This window comes from Pongo pygmaeus, chromosome 15 (genome assembly GCF_028885625.2).
Source record: "Pongo pygmaeus isolate AG05252 chromosome 15, NHGRI_mPonPyg2-v2.0_pri, whole genome shotgun sequence".
Classification (NCBI taxonomy): Eukaryota; Metazoa; Chordata; class Mammalia; order Primates; family Hominidae; genus Pongo; species Pongo pygmaeus.
Window position 1 is genome coordinate 104,164,478 of NC_072388.2, and position 20,172 is coordinate 104,184,649.

A 20,172-nucleotide genomic window follows, 5' to 3' on the forward strand; every position below is an offset into this window, starting at 1 on the left:
CTAATGCTGAACAAATGATGTTTTTAAAAGATAAAAATGCTATACAGAAACAAAATAGTGCTTTAGATTTATTCCTATAAAACACATACCCTTTAAACTAGGGTCCATGAGGATTAACTTTCGACATCGGGGGCTGTCAGAGGTCGTGGACACCCCCAGCCCCAGCTGGGTGCTGAACAATGTAAAAAGAATTTGCTCTGCAACCCTATGTGTGTGTGTGGGGAGGGGGGGGATAAAAGTAACCCAGCGTCCATTTAATGCAGCCAAGTGAAATTCCTTTCACCACCTTACAAAGCACCATTAGATAATACAGCAGAACTGATCCTGCAGAAAGGTTGCTGGAGGGTCAGGCCGTGGTCGTAACTAACACCACATTCCCATTTTGTTTGCTGGATAATTTTTTAATAAAGTGAGGTTTACATCACCAATATTTAAGAACGGCTATATGCACAAAAGAAAACACGCCTTTTTGGTTAAGGGGTGAGGAAGTTAGAGAAAGCATGAGAAACAGGGAGCATGGGGGGTGAGGCGGGGCAGGAGTGCAAGGCTGCAGGCACCCCCAGCTCACTCCCTGCCTGCAGCAGCACCCATGACGCTACAGATCAAGGGGCTATGAATGACATGAATTCAGATTGCTTTCATTCTAGACTTCAACCTAGCCTTAACCTTTTGTTTTAGCACCAGTCTAACAGAGCAGCGCAGGCGTCTCTCATCCAGCAGCAATGCTATTTCCTCACCCAGGGCAGGTGCCTGGGCTGACCCTGACGGGAGCCTCCAGGAACACTGCCTTGAGAAGGCACCACCGAGGGGCTATGAGGTCCCTGAAGACCAACTGGTGCCGGTGATCTCCAAACAGACAAATATTTGACCTTTGTCTTCAATGACATTTACATATAAATAGACATAAATAAAATCCTCCATAATTTATGCTTAAGTCTAGGAAGATGTGGCTCCCACAGATTTTCTAATGACAAAAGTGTAGCTGTGTGCGCTTCTTGATTTTCACCCAGGTCTCACTGTAGCACAGAACATAATGAAGAAGTATCACACACACATTTAAAGTAAAACATGATACATTCACACTGTTGACTCAGACTGTAGTGATGCTCACTGCCAAAAAAAAAAAACAAAAAAAACAAAAAAAAACCCTTATTTAAACCTTGAAAAAATGAAACACACCAACTGCAATTGTTTAGGCTATAAAAGTTCTAATGTAGCAGCAAAGGATGTTTATAGAAAAAATATACTTTTAAGAAAATAGCTGAAAAAATCTAAAGAGATAAGGTATAAAAAGTTTAAAAAATATATCTTAAGACAAAATACTGCCCAAAACACGTAAAACTGAATTGTAAAAATTCACCTAGCTAAATGTAAAGGAGGTTGATGCAGCTGTGGCTCGCCGTCCTCTACAGTGGGGGACACAAAGAGACACGAGGGGCCCAAGGCTGTGGGGACGTCAGAACTGGCCCAGAGACGAGAAGCCTTCCAGGAGAACAGCTTCTGCCTGGCCCTCCAAAGGGGGGAAGTGAGTGGGACAGGACTAGGGCTGCAGACCCTACTGGTAATGGGCTGTTCTGGGATTTCTCAGAATCAGCAGACAGGGCAGCAAGGCTGCGCCGCTGGCGGCCGGCACACCCTCCGTGGGAGCCAGTGCTCACGTGTCAATGCGTCAGAGGCGGCTGTGAGCGCTCAGGGCTCCTGGCTCAGGTCTCCACCAGGATCTCCACCACGTGGTCCAGCTCGCCCAGGTCGGACTTGCAGCTGGAGCTAGGGCCCGGGGTGGCCGGAGCCAAGCCATCAAGCCCTTCACAGGGGCCCGGCCTGGCACCCCCCATCATGCCTGTCAGTACTGTGTCTAGGTCGTAGTAGGGGCTGTCCACGTCTGAGAACAGCTCTTCCATGCAGCTGGGGTTTTTAGTCTCCAGCGTTTCAAATATCTGATCAAGTGACTTGTGAAAGCTTCCTCTGTTTTCTCGAGGACCATCCATCTCCCAGGCGCCACTCTGCGGGTGCCTTGGTGCCTGTGCTGAGGTGACTGGGCAAAGGTCAGAAACTGGACCCTGTGTGTGGCTGTCTCCCAAGCCAGAGGCAGGATGTGCCCCCTCCTGCTCCCACGCTGCACGGCACAGGATCTCCGTGGAGACCAAGCGGTCGAGCGGCGCCCGCTCTGCAGCCTGGGGTGCCACTGCACGCCACGTCCCATCCTGCGTCATCTCCTCTTGGATCTGCCGGACCGTGTTGGCAATGAGGACTGAGCGGCACAGGTTGGGCTCCACAAGCATGTGGCAAAGCTGCAGCTTCACCAGAGACATGTCCAGGAGTGACTGCCGCTGCAGGCTGTATGAGGACACGGTCTTCAAGCCGGCCAGGGCTCCCTCCACGTCTTCCTCGTGGCCAACACATTTCCTCTTCAGTCCTCGTGCAAACATTGTGTCCTGCAGAAACCAAGGAAGATACCACTTAGCACACGGCAGACTCTCTAGCGGACAGCGCCCCTTGGATTTCGTCTGGCTGCCCTGACTGTACGCAAGGAGCAGCAACTCCGTAACTGGCAGGGACGTAACAGAGCTGTAACTCCGTAACAGAGCTGAGACGTGGAGCCCAGTGGGAGACCCCCACCCCCAGATCAGCTGCCATCCTGCCTAATCCAGGCACAGTCACGTTGTTAGAAACGACAAACCTCTAAACTGTACCACAACAGTGTTCTCCAGCAAAAAAGATAAATGAACTAAAAATAGGAGAAATATATAAGAGAAATGTAAGTGTTCGAGAGCTTGGCTGAAAATCTGTTTCAAAAAATCTAATTGTGGTGTGTACAAAAGAAGAGACCCTGGGGTAACATGAGATTAACGTGAACTGTGCCAGCCCGCAGAGGGCACAGGGCTGGGGACGGACAGGGCCGGGCACACACACATACCATTCTGACTTCCCTCAGGATCCTGCCTCGGACAAAGTCACTTCTGCGTTCAGAAGAGTTAGTGCCTTCCCCACTCAATGCTTCCACTAAAAGCCTCTATATGTCGCAGACAGCCGCGCTGGAAAGCTGTGCTACCAAGAACGTGCAGGGGAAGGACTGCGGGGCTGTATGCTCATCCCATGCAGCCAGTGGGCTGTGTTTCGTGCAATATTCTCCGAGGGACACAGGGTCTCCTGGCCAAGCCCATGTGGCCCTGGACAGCCCCTTGCTCCCACACCCGCCCATGCTGCCTGCCTTAGGGATCACACCCATTCCTTGGCCCCCCCGCCCCCGCCCCTACCAGTTCATTTCTCCCAAGGTGCAGAGGCTCTGCCTCGCTGCTTTCTACTTGACATCCCTCAGGTCAATGCCCTCCACTCGAGAGCGCTGACGAGCTCGTACAACCATGGCCTCAGGGGCCACCTCCCCTCTCATCTCAACTCCTTTCTCTTCAAAGGAACCAAAACATGGCAGGGTGCGTGTGTGTGTTCGTGTCTGGAGCAGGGGGCGTGGGTTCCCCACCAGTGTGTTGTGGCAGCCCAGAGCTGGCCAAGGCAGCGTTTCTCAGCGTGTGCCTCAGCATTGGCGCTGTTGGTTGAAGATGCAGATTCCTGGATCTTACCCCACACCTGGGCAACTCCGGGATGGCACCTGAGGCTCAGCCTCGCTGGGCAGGTTCCACTAAGACACACAGCACGGATGCACTAGACGGACATTAGCCATGTCTACTCTTAGAAGTACAAGTCTGTGCAAACTGGTTTTTTTTTTTTTTTAACTGATTCTAAATTGGGACATCTCTGGGGCATTAAAGGCAGAGCAGACAGGAGGGTGGGCTCTGGCTTTTGACAGGTGCCATTGCCAGTGCCGCCTGTGGGGAGCTGGGAGGATGACAGCTGGCTCAGGGCCACACTGGCCGGCAGAGTCTGACAGGACAAGCATCTCATGCATGATTAAGTTTCTCTCTTCTCATGCTTGTAATGTAGTGAAATACTATTTCAAATAATTCAAGTTATGCATAAATAGGGTTACAATCTTTTGAATATGCAAACTTTGGAACTTCTTTTTCTCTTAGTCAGTCTGATGGCTCCCTGTGACGAGGGTATACCCAGGTGCTTTTGGAAAGCTGGGGTATGGGAGGCATATGCTGTCTCTGCTCAGGGTCTGGAGACCAAGGATGGGAAGTTTTGCAGTGCGGGAGAACTGGCTGCCAACCATACCCCTTCCCAGGAACCCCTCTGTGAGGCTCCCACCTGCTGGTCCTCCCCTTGAATTAACAGAAGAAAGGTTCCCCCTGTTCTCTGAATTTCCTTTCAGTGTCATAGATCTCATCCCCTGTGCGTTTAACACACGTAAATTTTATAAAACTAAGTGACCTCTTGGGCATTTATCCCAGAGAAAAAACCAATGTTCATGCAAAAAACATGTTCCAGAATGTCCACAGCAGCTTTATTTGTAATAACTCCAAATCGGAAACAAAGAAAATGTACCCTTCACCTGGGCACAGTGACACACACTCTGCTCCATTCATGCCACCAAATCCTACTCTGCAATAGAAAGGAATGAACTGTTGATACACAGGACGGATCCTTCTACAGGGGAATCAGGCTGAGGGAGAAAAGCCAACCTCAGAAGGGTGCTTGCTGTGGGATCCCATTTATGCCACATTGTCATGCTGACCCAGAGCTGAGGGGTGGCACGGCTAGAAAGGAACCTGCGCAGGGAGATCTCGGGGGTGAGGGGCCCTTCTGCTCCTGGGCTGTGGGGGTGGTTCTACTCTGACTGCACAGCACCAGACACGCACACATGCGCCTGCAGCAGCCGTGTGATCACATGGACCTGGGGCCTGGCTGTGCATCCTACGAGGATGCCAACCCTGGGGAGCAGAGGAAGGACACACGGCACCTCCTGAACACTGCTCTGCAACCTCCCCTGGTTCTACAATTATTTCAAAATTAAAATTAAAAGAAAACTTATATAACCCTAGCTTATTTCCCCTACAGCACCCATTTCCCCAGAGCAGCATGCAGGTCACCACAGGCACAACCCTCAGGCTGTGCACCGCCTCTCACACCCACATACACCAGCTTCTCAACTAATTCTAAATGAAGGACAGTTTACCACCAAAACACATTTAAACATTTCTATTACTTTTGGTAAATATTCAAGTCCTTTGTGTCAGCCACAAATTTAACTTTTCAAAGGTTTTCGTCCCAATCCATTGTTTAAATCACTGGCTTAAAACTGCTAAGTATATTGAGAATTAGCATAAGGCTATGTCAAACTACAAAGGACACTCTGCGTTAGGGAAAAGATTAAGTCCCACGGGTTCCTCTGTGGGAAGTCAATATACCTTTTAGGTTTTTAGTTTCTCTTTCAACCTATCTCAATCCCAAGCCTGCGTAACAATGGATTAATTTAGGACCCAAACCAAATCCTCTTGAACAGCATGCATTAAGCCCAAGTTGACAGACAGAAGAACCCCTGGCTGCCTCCCCTGACTCTGGAAACCCAGCAGCACAACCCCCATAATGTGGGGCCTACAGGAGGTCAGCACGACTGACCAGGGCAATCAGGGCAACTCACAGAAGGAACAAGAATACCAATGGGACAGACCAAGAAGACCCACAACCACACTGGGAACCAGCTCAAGAAGCTGTCCCAAGCTCCTAGGACCCTCCAGGTTCCACTTTCCTTTCCTCTGAGTCCTTAGAAATGCCAGGTCATGAGTCCAAACCCAACGACAGACCCTCCCGCCCTTTTCTGAAAGCCAGATATGGATACTAGAAGCCTCCCACTGGGGATCTTAAGAGGATGAATTCAGTGCTTGGCCTGGTGCTGTCAGCAGGCCTAAGGGCAGCACTAGCAATACGTGACCATCGGAAATCACCCTAATAACATCTGCTCTAAGCGAGGGAATATACGAACAAACGATGGCAGAACCACGTACAGAAACAGAACTCTCAGCCATCATCTGCGGCAATCAGTCCGAAACCAGCCCTTTACCTACAGTAACCGGCCAGGAACTACACACAAAAACAGAACTCTCAGCCATTATCTGCCGCAATCAGTCCGAAACCAGCCCTTTACCTTCAGTAACCAGCCAGGAAGCCAGGTTGCCCTAGTCAGACCTGCAGGAAGCCTGGCTGCTTTCTCTAGGAACAATCCAGGAAGCTAAACAATCATTTCCATAGCAAGCAGCCCAAAATGGCCAAGACATGATTAGTAACTGACAACCTCTCCAGTTTTTGTCCCTGCTTCCAATTTAGGACCAACCAGAGAAAGCCAAACGTGTTCTAAGCCATCTCACAGGAGCCCCACTTCTTTTTTTTGTTGTTGTGTCACCCAGGCTGGAGTGCAGTGGCATGATCTCAGCTCACTGCAACCTCCGCCTCCCAGGTTCAAGGGATTCTCCTGCCTCAGCCTCCTGAGTAGCTGGGATTACAAGGGTGTACCACCAGGCCTGGCTAATTTTTGTATTTTCAGTAGAGAAGGGGTTTTACCATGTTGGCCAGGCTGGTCTCAAACTCCTGACCTCAGGTGATCCACTCACCTTGGCCTCCCGAAGTGCTGGGATTACAGGCGTGAGCCACCGTGCCAGGCCAGGAGCCCCACTTCTAATTGGCCATCCCAGTCCCCCAAGTCAGCAGCCTCCATCAGCCATCCCTGAGCTTCCCTGGTTTCCACTGTAAAGCTCTCCTGTTCCCTCGCCTGCCTATGAGTTTCTGCCAATCATGAGAGAGGAGGGCCGCACCCTTGCTAGGGGAAGCTCTGGATAAACAGCTTCTGCCTGTTCTCACCTGGTTGCTTATTTCCACAGCTCACCATAGACAATCTGGAAGAGCATCAAAAACCATAAAACAAATTTTCTCCCAGGATCCCATCCACTCAGAAAAACACAGTCACCACCTGGGTTCCTCCTTTCCAGTCGTTTCTCCCAGCACTTTCCTCTCTGCACAAGGGAGGGAAGTTTCACACTACTGACAATTTTCCCAATCACAAATGATACCAGTTTCTAACTTTAGGTGCTTTGGTATTTCTAGCATTTGGCTTCCTTAACCTCGACTCTTCACTTACTGGGGTGATGCACAGGTACATTTTTAAGAGGCTTGATAAACATTATTAAACTGCATCCTAAGAAAGTGGAACGCTCCACCAACTTTCTCCTGCACTAATTTCTGCACACTTGCTGGTAAAGCTTCCTCTTGCTTTGCCAAGTCTCTAAGCCCCACAGCTAAGCATTCCTTCCCTCCTCCACTGAGCTCCACATCTGCGTTCCTGTCCTGTTCCACAGCTGCTCTTCTGCCAGGACCAGACACCCCGGCCTCCCTGTGTAGGTCCTTTTCTGGCCATGCCACCCTTCAGCTCTGGGTCAGCCCAACAATGTGGCATAAATGGGATCCCACAGCAAGCACCCTTCTGAGGTTGGCTTTTCTCCCTCAGCATAATTCTCTTGAGATCCTTGCAAACTCTTGTGTGTCAATAGTTCACAACGGAGTAGGATTTGGAGGCACAGATGGAGCAGAGTGTCAGCACACCCCAGTTGAAGGGGACTTTTTCCTTGTTTCCAGTTTGGAGTTATTACACATAAAGCTGCTATGGACATTCTAGAACATGTTTTTGCATGAACATTGGTTTTTCATTTCTCTTGGATAAATGCCAAAGAAATAATCATTTTATAAAATTTAGGAGTGTTAAATGCACAGGCAATGAGATCTATCACACGGAAAGGAAATTCAGAGAACAAGGGGAACCTTTTTTCTGTCTATTCAAGGACAGGACCAGCAAGTGTGAGCCTCCAGAAAGGCTCCTGGGGAGGGGGGGGACAGTCCTTGGCCTAGTTTCATCACTCTCAGTTGTAAGCATTCTTTTTTTTTTAGATGGAGTCTCACTCTGTCACCCAGGCTGGAGTGCAGTGGTGTAATCTCGGCTCACTGCAACCTCCACCTCCCAGGTTCAAGCGATTCTCCTGCCTCATCTTCCCAAGTAGCTGGGATTATAGGCATGCACTACCACGCCCAGCTAATTTTTTGTATTTTTAATAGAGACAGGGTTTCGCCATGTTGGCCAGGCTGGTCTCGAACTCCTGACCTCAAGTGATTGGCCCACCTCAGCCTCCCAAAGTGCTGGGATTACAGGAGTGAGCCACCACACCCAGCCACAAGCATTCTTTTAGGACTTAAACAGCCCGGGCACAGTGGCTCATACCTGTAATCCCAGCACTTTGGGAGGCTAAGGCAGGCGGATCACCAGGTCAGGAGATTGAGACCATCCTGGCCAACACAATGAAACCCCGTCTCTACTAAAAATACAAAAAATTAGCCGGGTGTGGTGGCACATGCCTGTAGTCCCAGCTACCTGGGAGGCTGAGGCAGGAGAACTGCTTGAACCCGGAAGGTGGAGGTTGCAGTGAGCAGAGATTGCACCACTGCACTGCAGCCTGAACGACAGAGCGAGACTCCGTCTCAAAAAAAAAAAACCACTTAAAACAAGTTGAACGTATACGATCTGGTGTATTCTGACAAAGGAATGCAACTCAGCAACATACCTCAATGATTTATGCAATATGGATAAATTTCAAAACATTATGCTGAATAAAAGCAGGAAGACACACACAAAAATATGTACTGTAGGACTCTATTGACCTGAACCTTCAGGACAGGCAAAGCTAATCCAAGTTGTGAAAACACAGGAGGGCAGCCACCCTCGGGGTGGGAAATGCTACAAGGGGCCAGAAAGGATCCTCCAGGATGATGGAGATTCTCTCTCGCTCCTTCTAGGACTTGTGTAACCCAGAGACCTGCATAGATGTGCCTGGGTTACACGAGTCCTACAAGGGACGAGAGAGAATCCCCATCATCCTCCACTGCATCCCATCCCATGCACAGATCCCATTCTGGTACCATGAGAATATCCCTGTTCAGTCACTTCAAATCATTCCTGTCCAATGTTCCAAATCTCCAGCAGCTGTTAATTCTGTGTTGTACCCAGTATTTTAAAATGCTGACAAGTTTATTACTATTAATACAAAAAAGAGTAAAGCTCACAGGTGCTTTTTACAGTCGCATGACCCCAAAGAGCCCTCACCCAGAACACGTGTTGAGGAGTGAAGAGGATAAGGTTGGGCCTGGAGAAGCTAGCCTGTGAGGATCACCCTGAATTGGGTTATATCTGTGTTTGAGACAAAGTCAGCAAGAGCATGGTCTTAACCAGCCCTGAGGGATGGCTGGGCTGGGCCCAGCTCCCTGAGGGCCTCCTGTGTGACTCTGGCCTGAGGCTGCTTAACTCCTTCTAATATGGAATGAGGAAAGGCCCTATACCATACCGGTGGGGCTGTGGAGCCTAGCTCCCTGCTCAGTTTTTTTTTTTTTTTAAGACAGAGTCTCATTCTGTCCCCCAGGCTGGAGTGCAGTGATGCAATCTCAGTTCACTGCAACCTCCACCTCCCAGGTTCAAGCGATTCTCCTGCCTCAGCCTCCCGAGTAGCTGGGACTACAGGCACGCGCCACCACACCCGGCTAATTTTTGTATTTTTTGTAGAGACCGGGTTTCATCATGTTGGCCAGGCTGATCTCGAACTCCTGACCTCAGGCAATCCGCCCATCTCGGCCTCCCAAAGTGCCGGATTACAGGCGTGAGCCACCATGTCTGGGCCCCTGCTCAGTTTTGAAGCTCTTTCTACACATCTAGTTAAATGCCTAAAATCCCACCAACTCCACAGGGTGTCACCAGGAGAGCCAAGCCCTCAGTCAACTCCCAGCACTGCCCTCAGGCTTCTAAAGCAAGCACCGACCAGACAGAGAAAAACGAAGAGGGCCAGACGGACTGAGGACATGTCCGACATGGCAGGTGGAAGAGCCAACAGGCCACCAGGGACAGAGCAACCTAAGCCCACCGAGGCAGAGGCCAGCAGGGAGCGGCCCCGCAGTGCTGCTCAGGCAAGCAGAGTACAGCTCGGGGACCGGTCCTTCACTACAGCAACAGTGGCCACGCCTTCGTGGCTGAGCAATACCACAAGGCTGGCTGAAAATGCAGATTCCCGGATTCTGATCAGTAGGGCTGGGACGGTTGGGGACAGACTCAACTCTGACCTAACCTGTCACCTTCACAGCTGGACCTGCAGCCACTTCGAAGTTTCGGGTTTTTAAGCAAATCAACAATTTCCATTTCTCACACATCAGATAAGCTTTGAAATACTTTATTGAAAAAACAGGGAGAAGAGGAGCAATGTCTGCAGTCTTGAGTACTGAGTGGGAGCTCCACCTTCCACTACAGTCTGCTGGAGGCTGTTCATGAACAATTACTGATATGTTAATTTCAGGTATTTGGTTTTTTTTTTTTTTTGAGATGGAGTCTCGCTCTGTCGCCCAGGATGGAGTGCAATGGCATGATCTCGGCTCACTGCGACCTCTGCCTTTCGGGTTCAAGCGATTCTCCTGCCTCAGCCTCCCGTGTAGCTAGGATTACGATTACAGGCATGCGCCATCACGCCCAGCTAATTTTTGTATTTTTAGTAGAGACGGGGTTTCACCATGTTGGCCAGCTGGTCTCGAACTCGGGACCTCAGGTGATCCACCCGCCTAGGCCTCCTCTCAAAGTGCTGGGAGGTGTGAGCTACCGCGCCCAGCCAATTGCAGGTACTTTTGTTACTTGGAACGATACACACCCCTTCTTTTCCCTGAAAACATGTTCCAATGGCAAGCTGAGGGAAACTTCCTAGCCCCTTTTCCAAGATAAAGCCTACTACTCTTCCTAGAAAAAGGGTGTTAACTCACTTTGTATTCTGGATTTCCACCCTAATTATAAAACACGGTGACACTTGAAAATAGTGTGGTTGTACGTAGAAAGTTGAGAAAACGTAAGTTTTGTGAACAGGCCATGTTTTTCTGTGGTTCACTTTGAGAGAACGGTTATCTGGGTCCTGCCGTCTCGTGCGTCCCCCACGAAGGCCACAGGACAGACGAGGCAGCGGAGACCCTCTATTCCAGCAAGCTGGCGGAGCCTTTGTTACGACGATCCTGTCTGCGGGACGAGAAGCGTTTGGAAACGCGGAGGGAAGCTTGCCTCTGACCTCTGCCAGTGTCTCGGGGACTTTCCCTAGTCCCACCTCGGACCGCCGGAGGAGCCCAGGGAAGACGGCGCTGGCCGACCCGCCCGGGGTCTGGGCCTCCTCCCACACCCTCGGCCCTCTCCGCGGCCGGGCTGCAATTGAGGGGGCTGCGGCGCGCCCCGGCCCGGTTAGCGGGGTTGGCCCAGGGCAGGGCGGGAGCGGCCGTCGCGGGGCGCGCCTGGCTTTCCCTCCGCTGCAACTAGAGCCGAGGTACGGCAAACGCCGCTGCGTACCCCAGCCGGGCCCTCGTGAAGCGGCTCCCGCGTGGCGCCGCCCGGAGGCCTCGGCAAAGCCCCAGCTCCGCACTCCGCAAGGAACGCAGACGGCGGCCCGGGCCCCTCTGTTCCCCGGACCCCCTCAGCAGCGACCACCCCGCGGGGGAACCAGCGCCCAGGAGGGCGGCGAGGGCGCCGCGGCAGCCCCAGCGGTAGTCCCGGGCGCCGCCTCCGCCCCGGACCCAGCGCCAGGAGCCACGGACTCCGCGCACCGCCCCCAGGCTCCTCCGCGCCCTGCAGCACAAAAGTGCACGCCGCCGTAGACGCCCTAGCGGTCCGCCAGGCCCGCTCACCTGACCCGCGAGGCCGCCCGCCAGGTCCTTTGCTCAGCCACCGCCACCGCCGCTGCCGCCAGCTTCCCGCCGCTGAGGGAGGAGCGCCCGCCGGCTCGGGGCGGGGCGTGCGACCGCCACTCGGCGTCCACAAAGGGTCGACGCTGCGCTCTCCGCGCGCTGCGCCCGCTGATTGGCCACTCGCGGGCCGGGGGCGGGGCCTCTTGTTCAAACCCACGCGGGCGGGGCATCTGTGGCGCGTGTTCCCGCGCTGCGGCTACGGCCGTTGGGGCTCGCGCGCGCCCTCGGTTGCCCCGCCCCCGCCCCCGCGCCCGGCCCCGCCACGCCCACGCCCCGCCGGCTCCCAGGTCTCCCCGCGCCCAGTCCGGCCCCGCCCCGCCAGCTCCCAGGTCTCCGCCAGCTCCCAGGTCTCCTCCGTCAGCTCCCAGGTCTCCGCGCGTCTGGCCCTGAACTGAACGCGCCTGCGCCTGGGGCCCACGTGGGGCCCTCGGGCGGGCGTGGCGGGGCCAACAGAGGTTTGGACTCTCTCGCTTCTTCCTGCCTCAACTTCTCTGCCTAGGCATCCGTGCCGGGGTCGGGAGGAGCCGGGCACGGCAGTTCCCGGGCGGCCTGGGCTCCGAGGTCTATCCAAGCCTCTCCAGAAACCGGGGTTATCTCTAAAGGCTTCCTGGGTTTACACGTAAGAAATGTAACGTGAAAGTAGAAAGCAGGGGACACGTATTTTAAATCTCTTAGTGGAAAAGGTTTTAAATAGGATGCAAGAACCTGCAATCATTGACTTAAGTAATACTCTTTGAGCGCCTGCAGCAGGCCCGGCAGGCGTGGCTGCAGCTGAGAACCGAGTGCTGGTAGTTGGGGGGGGAAATCCTCAGATGAATCCGCAGGTGCGTCGGTGGTAAATGCTGAAATGCTGTCGGGAAACCTAGGAGTGACGTGGGGGCGCTGCTCACATAGGTCTCTAGGATAAGGGGCGTCTTAAAGCACCAAAAGGAAGAGTGGAAGAGAATTCCAGGAGAGGAATGGCTGGGACAAAGCCCGAGGCAGGGGCAGGGGGCAGGAGGCAGGAGCACGTCTCAGTGCAGTGAGAAAGAACCCTGTGATCTCGTGGGAAAGTTTAAGTGTGAGGGGTGGAGGGACTTTTGGGCTATTCTGGGAGTGGGATGGAGACTACTAGCATGGTCAGCAGAGAAGGAACTGGGAACTGAATTGTGCTTGAAAAGAATCACTGTTCTTATTTAAAAAAAAAAAAAAAAAAAGTCTCTTTCGCCCAGGCTGGAGAACAGTGGCGTGATTATGGCTCACTGTATCCTCGAACTCTTGTGCTCGAGTGGTTCTCACGCCTCAGCCTCCCAGGTAGCTGGGACTACAGAAGTGTGCCACTACACCAAGCTAACTTTTTTTTTTTTTTTTTTGGTAATTTTGTAGAGACGGTATTGCCTTGTTACACAAGCTGGTCTCCAACTCCTGGCCTTAAGTGATCCTCCTACCTTGGCGTCCCAAAGTTCTGGGATTACAGGCATGAGTCACCACAACCACTAAGAATCACTGTTGGTAATAGATTTGGAGGAGGTGGCAGGAAGGCTGGAAGTAGAAAATCCCATTAGGTTACTGCCCAGGTAAAAGAAAATGGAACTTGATAAAAGTGACTGCCTGAGAATTTAAAGTTTATGCATGTCAAAGTGAAAAGGCGAATGAGGAAAAAAGTTTTTTCTGGCTGTATCCCACATAAAGGTTAAATTCCTTAATATACAGATATTCTGCAAATGCAAATGAAATCTAGATCACCAAAGAAAAGTGGTTTGGAAATAGTGGCACCCACCTGTAATCCCAGCTACTCCGGTGGCTGGGGTGAGATAATCCCTTGAGCCCAGGAGTTGGAGGCTGCAGTGAACTATGATTGCACCACTGCACTCCAGCCTGGGCAGCAGAGTGAGACCCCATCTCTTAAAAAAAGAAAAGAAAAGTGGGCATAGAATATAAACACAGTTCAGAGCAAAGAAAATACAAATGCTCCTATACAGGCGAATAGATGCTCAGCCCCAATCAGAACAAGAGCAGTGGAAATTAAAGCTATGCTGGAGTGCTGTTTGCCACAGGTCAAATTGGCAAAGATCTAAAATAATGTCTGGAGTAAGATAATATCTTCCAGAGCGTATTAGTCTATTCTCATGCTGCTAATAAAGACATACCTGAGACTGGGTAATTTATAAAGAAAAAGAGGTTTAATGGACTCGCAATCATGGCAGAAAGCAAAGGAAAAGTGAAGGGATGTCTTACACGGCGGCAGGCAAGAGAGCATGTGCGGGGAGCTCCCCTTTATAAAACCATCAGATCTCAGGAAATGTATTCACTATCCGGAGAACAGAACAGGAAAGACCTGCCCCATGATTCAGTTACCTCCCGCCGGGTCCCTCCCACGACATGGGAATTATAGGAGCTACAATTCAAGATGAGATTTGGTGTGATATTTTGACATATATATACAAAGTATAATGATCCATCAAGGCAGTTAACATATCCATCACCTCAAACATCATTTCTTTTGCGTTGGGAACATTCAAAATCCTCTCCTCTACCTATTAGAAAATATGCAGTAAGTTACTGTTAACTGTAGTCATAAAATATTAACAGGCTTGCTAGGACATAGGACCAGAAAAAACATAGAAGAAGTCTATGGTTACACCAGGATTGGAGTCATATTTTTCAGTAATAACTAATGTATTCAGGAAAATTGATGACAAGGAGAACTAGAATCCATTAAAAAAAAGACTCAAATTGAAGAAATAGCATCAGTCTTACACAGAGTCTTCCAAATGATAAAGGGGAACTCTTCTTACCAATTTGTTCTACAGGGCTAACAAATTTGATACTAAAACTCGAAAGGGACATGATGGAAGAAAACACACAGGCTATTCTCTCATGAACATTGTTTAAAATTCCAAACCACATATTAGCAAATCAGATCCAATGATAATGTAAAAAAGGTAACTCATCACAACCAAGTTGGGTGTACTCCAGGAACTGGAGTACAGTTGATTTCACATTGCAAGCTCAACATGATTCATGAGAATAGAATGAAGGAGAAAAAAAGTATGAAAATCTCAGTGTAGAAGCATCTAGTAAAATTCAACACCCCTTCATGGTATAATCTTTAGCAAACTAAATATACAAGTACAAAGTTAGGGACAGCCTCAAGACCACCCTCAAATTTGAAATTCATTAGAAGGACTCAGAGAATTCCCTAGAAGCTATTGTACTCATGGTGATGGTTTATTACCATGAAAAGTCTCATTAAAATTAACCAAGGGAAGAGGTGCATGGGGCAGGGGCCAGGAGAGGCCATGCAGAGACTCCAGTTGTCCTCTTAGTGGAGTCATAGATAGTGGTATTGCTGGGGAAAATGTGTCACTGGGCCTGAGTCCAGAGTTCATTTATTTCCCAAATGAATATATACATTTATTCTATTGCCAGTCAAAATCCCAGGATATTTTTGAAACCTCACAAAATGCTATTAAAAATCCAGAGAAATGGCCGGGCACAGTGGCTCATGCCTGTAATCCCAGCACTTTGGGAGGCTGAGGTGGGCAGATTACCTGAGTTCAGGAGTTCGAGACCAGCCTGGCCAACATGGTGAAACCCCGTCTCTACTAAAAATACAAAAATTAGCCAGGAGTGGTGGCATGTGCCTGTAATCCCGCTACTCGGGAGGCTGAGGCATGAGAATTGCTTGAACACAGGAGGCGGAGGTTGCAGTGAGCTGAGATTGCGCCACTGCATTCCAGCCTGGGCGACAGAGCGAGACTCTGTCTCAAAAACTAAATAAATAAACATAAAAAATAAAATAAAAATCTAGAGAAATACATGTGGAAGCCTAGCCTATAGATAAAGTAAGAAAAAAGAAAAGTATTAAGGAGGAGACCCACCTCTATATTAGTTACCTTTTGCTGTGTGACACACTTTCCCAAACTTAGTAGATTCAAAAGGCAGCCTTTTATTTGCTGGCATTTCTGCGGTTGGCATTTCGGCTGGGGTCAGCATCCTGTGTCTCATGAGGCATCAGCTGAGCTCACTCAAGCGTTTGGGTCTTGGCAGAGATGACTGACTTATCTCTGCTCTGTCATCCTCCGGAAGGCCAGCCCAGGCAGGAGACCTGCCGGCGGCACCAATACAGGGGCTCTTTTTATACTTTCCTCTGCTCTGCTCACATGTGCCAATGTCCAGGTGGCCAAAACACATCTGGCCAAGCCTAGGGCCAGTGTGGACATGACAATTCCCTGGAGGACCTTATTATTGTTACTATTATTTTGAGACAGAATCCCACTCTGTCGCCCAGGCTGGAGTGCAATGGTGTGATGCTCTCAACTCACTGCAACCTCTGCCTCCTGAGTTCAAGCGATTCTCCTGCCTCAGCCTCCCTAGTAGCTGGGATTACAGGCACCCGCCACCATACCTGGCTAATTTTTGTATCTTTAGTAGAGACAGGGTTTCGCCATGTTGGCCAGGCTGGTCTCAAACTCCTGACCTCAAGTGATCCGCCCGCCTTAGCCTCCCAAAGTGCTGAGATTACAGGCGTGAGCCACTGCACCCAGCCTATTATCATTATTATTTTGAGACAAGGTCTTGCTCTGTGGCCCAGGCTGAAGTGCAGTGGTGCTCACCGCAGCCTTGACCTCCCCCAGCTGAACTGATTCTCTCGCCTCAGCCTCCCAAGTAGCTTGGGCTACCGGCACACACCACCACACCTAACCAAACGTTACTGTAGTCTACTACATCTTACCACATACTTGAACATACTGTAAGTAAACTTAAATATATACTTAGTAATGACAGATATTGGTGTATACTGTAGTAAAATTAAACAAATATATACAGATGCTCCTCCACTTAGGATGAAATTATGTTTCAAAAACCCCTTGTAATTTGAAAATATCAAAAATAAGTTGAGAATGCATTTAATACATCTAACCTACCAAACATACCTTAGCCTAGCCCATCTTACACATCTCAAAACACTTAGCTTAACCTACAGTTGAGTAAAACCATGTAACGCAAAGCCTATTTTATAATAAAATATTGGCTATCTCATGTAATGTATTGAATACCCTACTTTCAACTTTTTCACCATCACTGAAACTGAAAACAGAATGGTTGGATGGGTGCTTGGAAGTACGGTTCCTACTGAATGCGTATTGCTTTTGCACCATTGTAAAGTCAAAAAATCGTAAGTCAAACAATCATAAGTCAGAGATCATCTCTATCTACAAGAATCCACAGGAAATGCTAAAATGAATAGTGAAATGGTGAAAATGGTAAAGGTTTCTCCTATTACCAGTAACGAGACAACGATTCTTCATCTCCTGACTCATCTCCGCTCTGACTCATTTCTACCCAGCGTTGTACTCTAGGACCTAGCTATTGTAAGAAGGCAAGAAAAAGAGAGAAAAGGTATGAAGGTTTGAAAATGAACTAAAATTATCATTAATTTCAGAAAGTTGGAATTTGAATGTAGAAAATCCAAACGATGCTGGGCGCGGTGGCTCACACCTCTAATCCCAGCACTTTGAGAGACCAAGGCAGGAGGCTCACTTGAGGCCAGGAGTTTGACACCAGACCAGGCAACATAGTGAGACCTTGTTTCTACAAAAAATTTTTAAAAATTAGCCACATGGGCCAGGCACAGTGGCTCACGCCTGTTATCCCAGCACTTTGGGAGGCCAAGGCAAGCGGATCATGAGGTCAGGAATTCAAGACCAGACTGGCCAATACGGTGAAACCCCGTCTCTACTAAAAATACAAAAATTAGCCAGGTGTGGTGGCACGCAACTGTAGTCCCAGCTACTTGGGAGGCTGAGGCAGAAGAATCACTTGAACCAGGGAGGTGGAGGTTGCAGTGAGCGGAGATTGTGCCACTGCACTCTAGCCTGGGTGACAGAGCAAGACTCCGTCTCAAAAAAAGAAAAACAAAATAAAATAATAAAATTAGTCACGTGTAGTGATGCACATCTGTAGTCCCAGTTACTCAGGAGGCTGAAGCAAGAAGATTGCTTAAGCCTGGGAGGTTGAGACTATAGTGAGCCATGACTGTACCACTGTCACTCTGGGTGACAGAGCAAGACTCTGTCAAGAAAGAGTCTCAGAAGAGAGAGAGGAAGGGAGGGATGGAGGAAGGAAGGAGAGAAGGAGGAAGAAAGGGAGGGAGGGAATCCCCAGATAAACTGTTCAAATTAATAAAAAGTTAATGTGTAAACAAATTGTATACTAACCTAAGAGGATGGATGGGTTTGTAATAAGCAGCTGAGTCTCAGCCAATCATAGCAGCTGAATATCCAGCCAGTCAGAGGCTGAAGGCTGCCAAAACATGACCAAACAAGGCAAACACCAAATGCAACCAATCAGGTTATTTCTGTATGTCATTTCCTCTTCTCTGGCTATAAATATAGCCTGCAGAGATTGCTGGATGATGCATTCTAAACCATTTTCAGTCTGGACTGTTTCCCAGGTACACGAATGTTTTCTCTGCTTACTTAAACTCAGTTATATTTAACTTGTCTTGGATTTTTATTTTTTAATATAGCCAATACAGGAAAATCAATTCTATTTGTATATATAAGAAACCATTGGCCAGGCGTGGTGGCTCACGCCTGTAATCCCAGCACTTTGGGAGTCTGAGGCAGGCGGATCGTGAGGTCAGGAGTTCCAGACCAGCCTGGCCAACATGGTGAAACCCCGTCTCTACTAAAAATACAAAAAATCAGCTGGGCATGGTGTTGGGTGCTTGTAATCCCAGCTACTTGGGAGGCTGAGGCAGGAAAATCGCTTAAACCCAGGAGGTGGAGGTTGCAGTGAGCCAAGATAATGTCATTGCACTCCAGCCCAGGCGACAGTGCGAGACTCCATCTCAGAAAAAAAAAAAAAAAAAAAAAAAAGCCAGAAACCATTATAAAATACTTTTTTAATGATGTCATTTGCAAACCACTAAAAACATCAGCACCTAGGGATAAATCTAACATTGAATATGCAAGACCTCTACACAGAATACTACACAACATTGCTGAGAGAAATCTAAATAAATGGAGGAAGAAACCAGGCATATGGATTGGAAGACTTACTCCTGTAAAGATATCAGAGATCTCAAAATTTATCTTCAGATTCAAAGCAATCTCAGTCAAAATACCAACCTTTTATGGGAATTGACAAACTGATTCTCACATTTTTAGGGCAATACAAAGTGCCAGAAAGAGCCAAAACAACCTTGAAAAACAAGAAAGTGGTGAGCTGGACAATCACTCTGGAGATGTATGTGGCAGGATCTACCAGACCTGAGCACACGCCGAGCCTCTGACTTAGCACTGCTTGTCAGGACCTGCCCAGTAGAAAGGCATGCATATGTTCACAAAAAGATTTATACAATAAAAATGTATAGCAGGGTTATTCATAGTAGCCTTGTGAAAGTTGTCAGATTCAAAGTGGAATCACTTGTGACAATCCCCTGGCTAAATGGAGCTGGGGAAGGGCATGAAGGGAGGTCTCCCATGTACGATTTGCCTGATTACAAGAACTATCATGAGATGTTTCCAAACCACAGGTCACTACACAAGTCACACAAGGACAGCTAGCTGCTTATACAACAACACTTGCCTGACACGTGGCCTCACAACCCCAATCCAAAACTGCAAGAGCCTAGCCAACTCCCAGATTACAAGTCCTACCTAGCAACTACCAACACTTGCCAGTCAGAACTCACCAGCTCAGGGCCAGGCGCAGTGGCTCATGCCAGTAATCCCAGCATTCTGAGAGGTTTAAGTGGGAGGATCACTTGAGGCCAGGAGTTCAAGACCAGCCTGGGCAACATAGTGAGACCCTGTCTCTATAAAAAAGAATTTAATTTAAAACTATGAAAAATAAAAACTCACCAGCTCTTATAAGACGCTTCCAGCTCCAATATACTTTCTTTCAAAATAACTTGTGTAGCCTACACTTTCCCTAATAAAACCCTAACCTTTTCCCTTCGTTCTCTGGACATACCAGAGACCACCATGGTCTGTATGTATGTCCCAGATTGCAGTCCTACTTCTTACACCCAAATACAACCTTTTATTTAAACTTAGAGATTCAACTCTCTCTGTTTTTTTTTAAACTTTTATTTTTGGGGGGACAGAGTCTCGCTATGTCGCCCATGGTGGAGTACAATAGTGCAATCTCGGCTCACTGCAACCTCCACCTCCCGGGTTCAAGCGGTTCTCCTGCCTCAGCCTCCTGAGTAGCTGGGGTTACAGGCGTGCACCACCACACCCAGCTAATTTTTTGTATTTTTAGTAGAGATGGGGTTTCACCATGTTGTCCAGGCTGGTCTCGAATTCCTGACCTTGTGATCCACCCACCTCAGCCTCCCAAAGTGCTGGGATTACAGGCGCGAGCCACTCCACCCAGTGAAAGCTCCAACCTGAAAACAACCCAAATGTCTGTCCCCAAGAGAATGGACACTGGAGGTGGGTATATTCAACAGTGGCACACTGTTGTGAGATGAGATGAGCAAACATT

At 49.1% G+C, this 20,172-nt stretch overlaps 1 protein-coding gene across 1 annotated transcript; it reads right to left on the bottom strand.

The window, feature by feature from the left end:
* Positions 1-380: 380 nt before the first annotated feature.
* On the bottom strand, positions 381-11,926 carry CDCA4 (cell division cycle associated 4). The gene is made up of 2 exons (XM_054447805.2): positions 11,632-11,926; positions 381-2,435 (listed from the first exon to the last, which is right to left on the bottom strand). The coding sequence occupies exon 2, from the start codon at positions 2,427-2,429 to the stop codon at positions 1,704-1,706; it is 726 nt and encodes a 241-aa protein (XP_054303780.1). The 5' UTR covers positions 2,430-2,435; positions 11,632-11,926; the 3' UTR covers positions 381-1,703.
* Between the last annotated feature and the right edge of the window lie 8,246 nt (positions 11,927-20,172).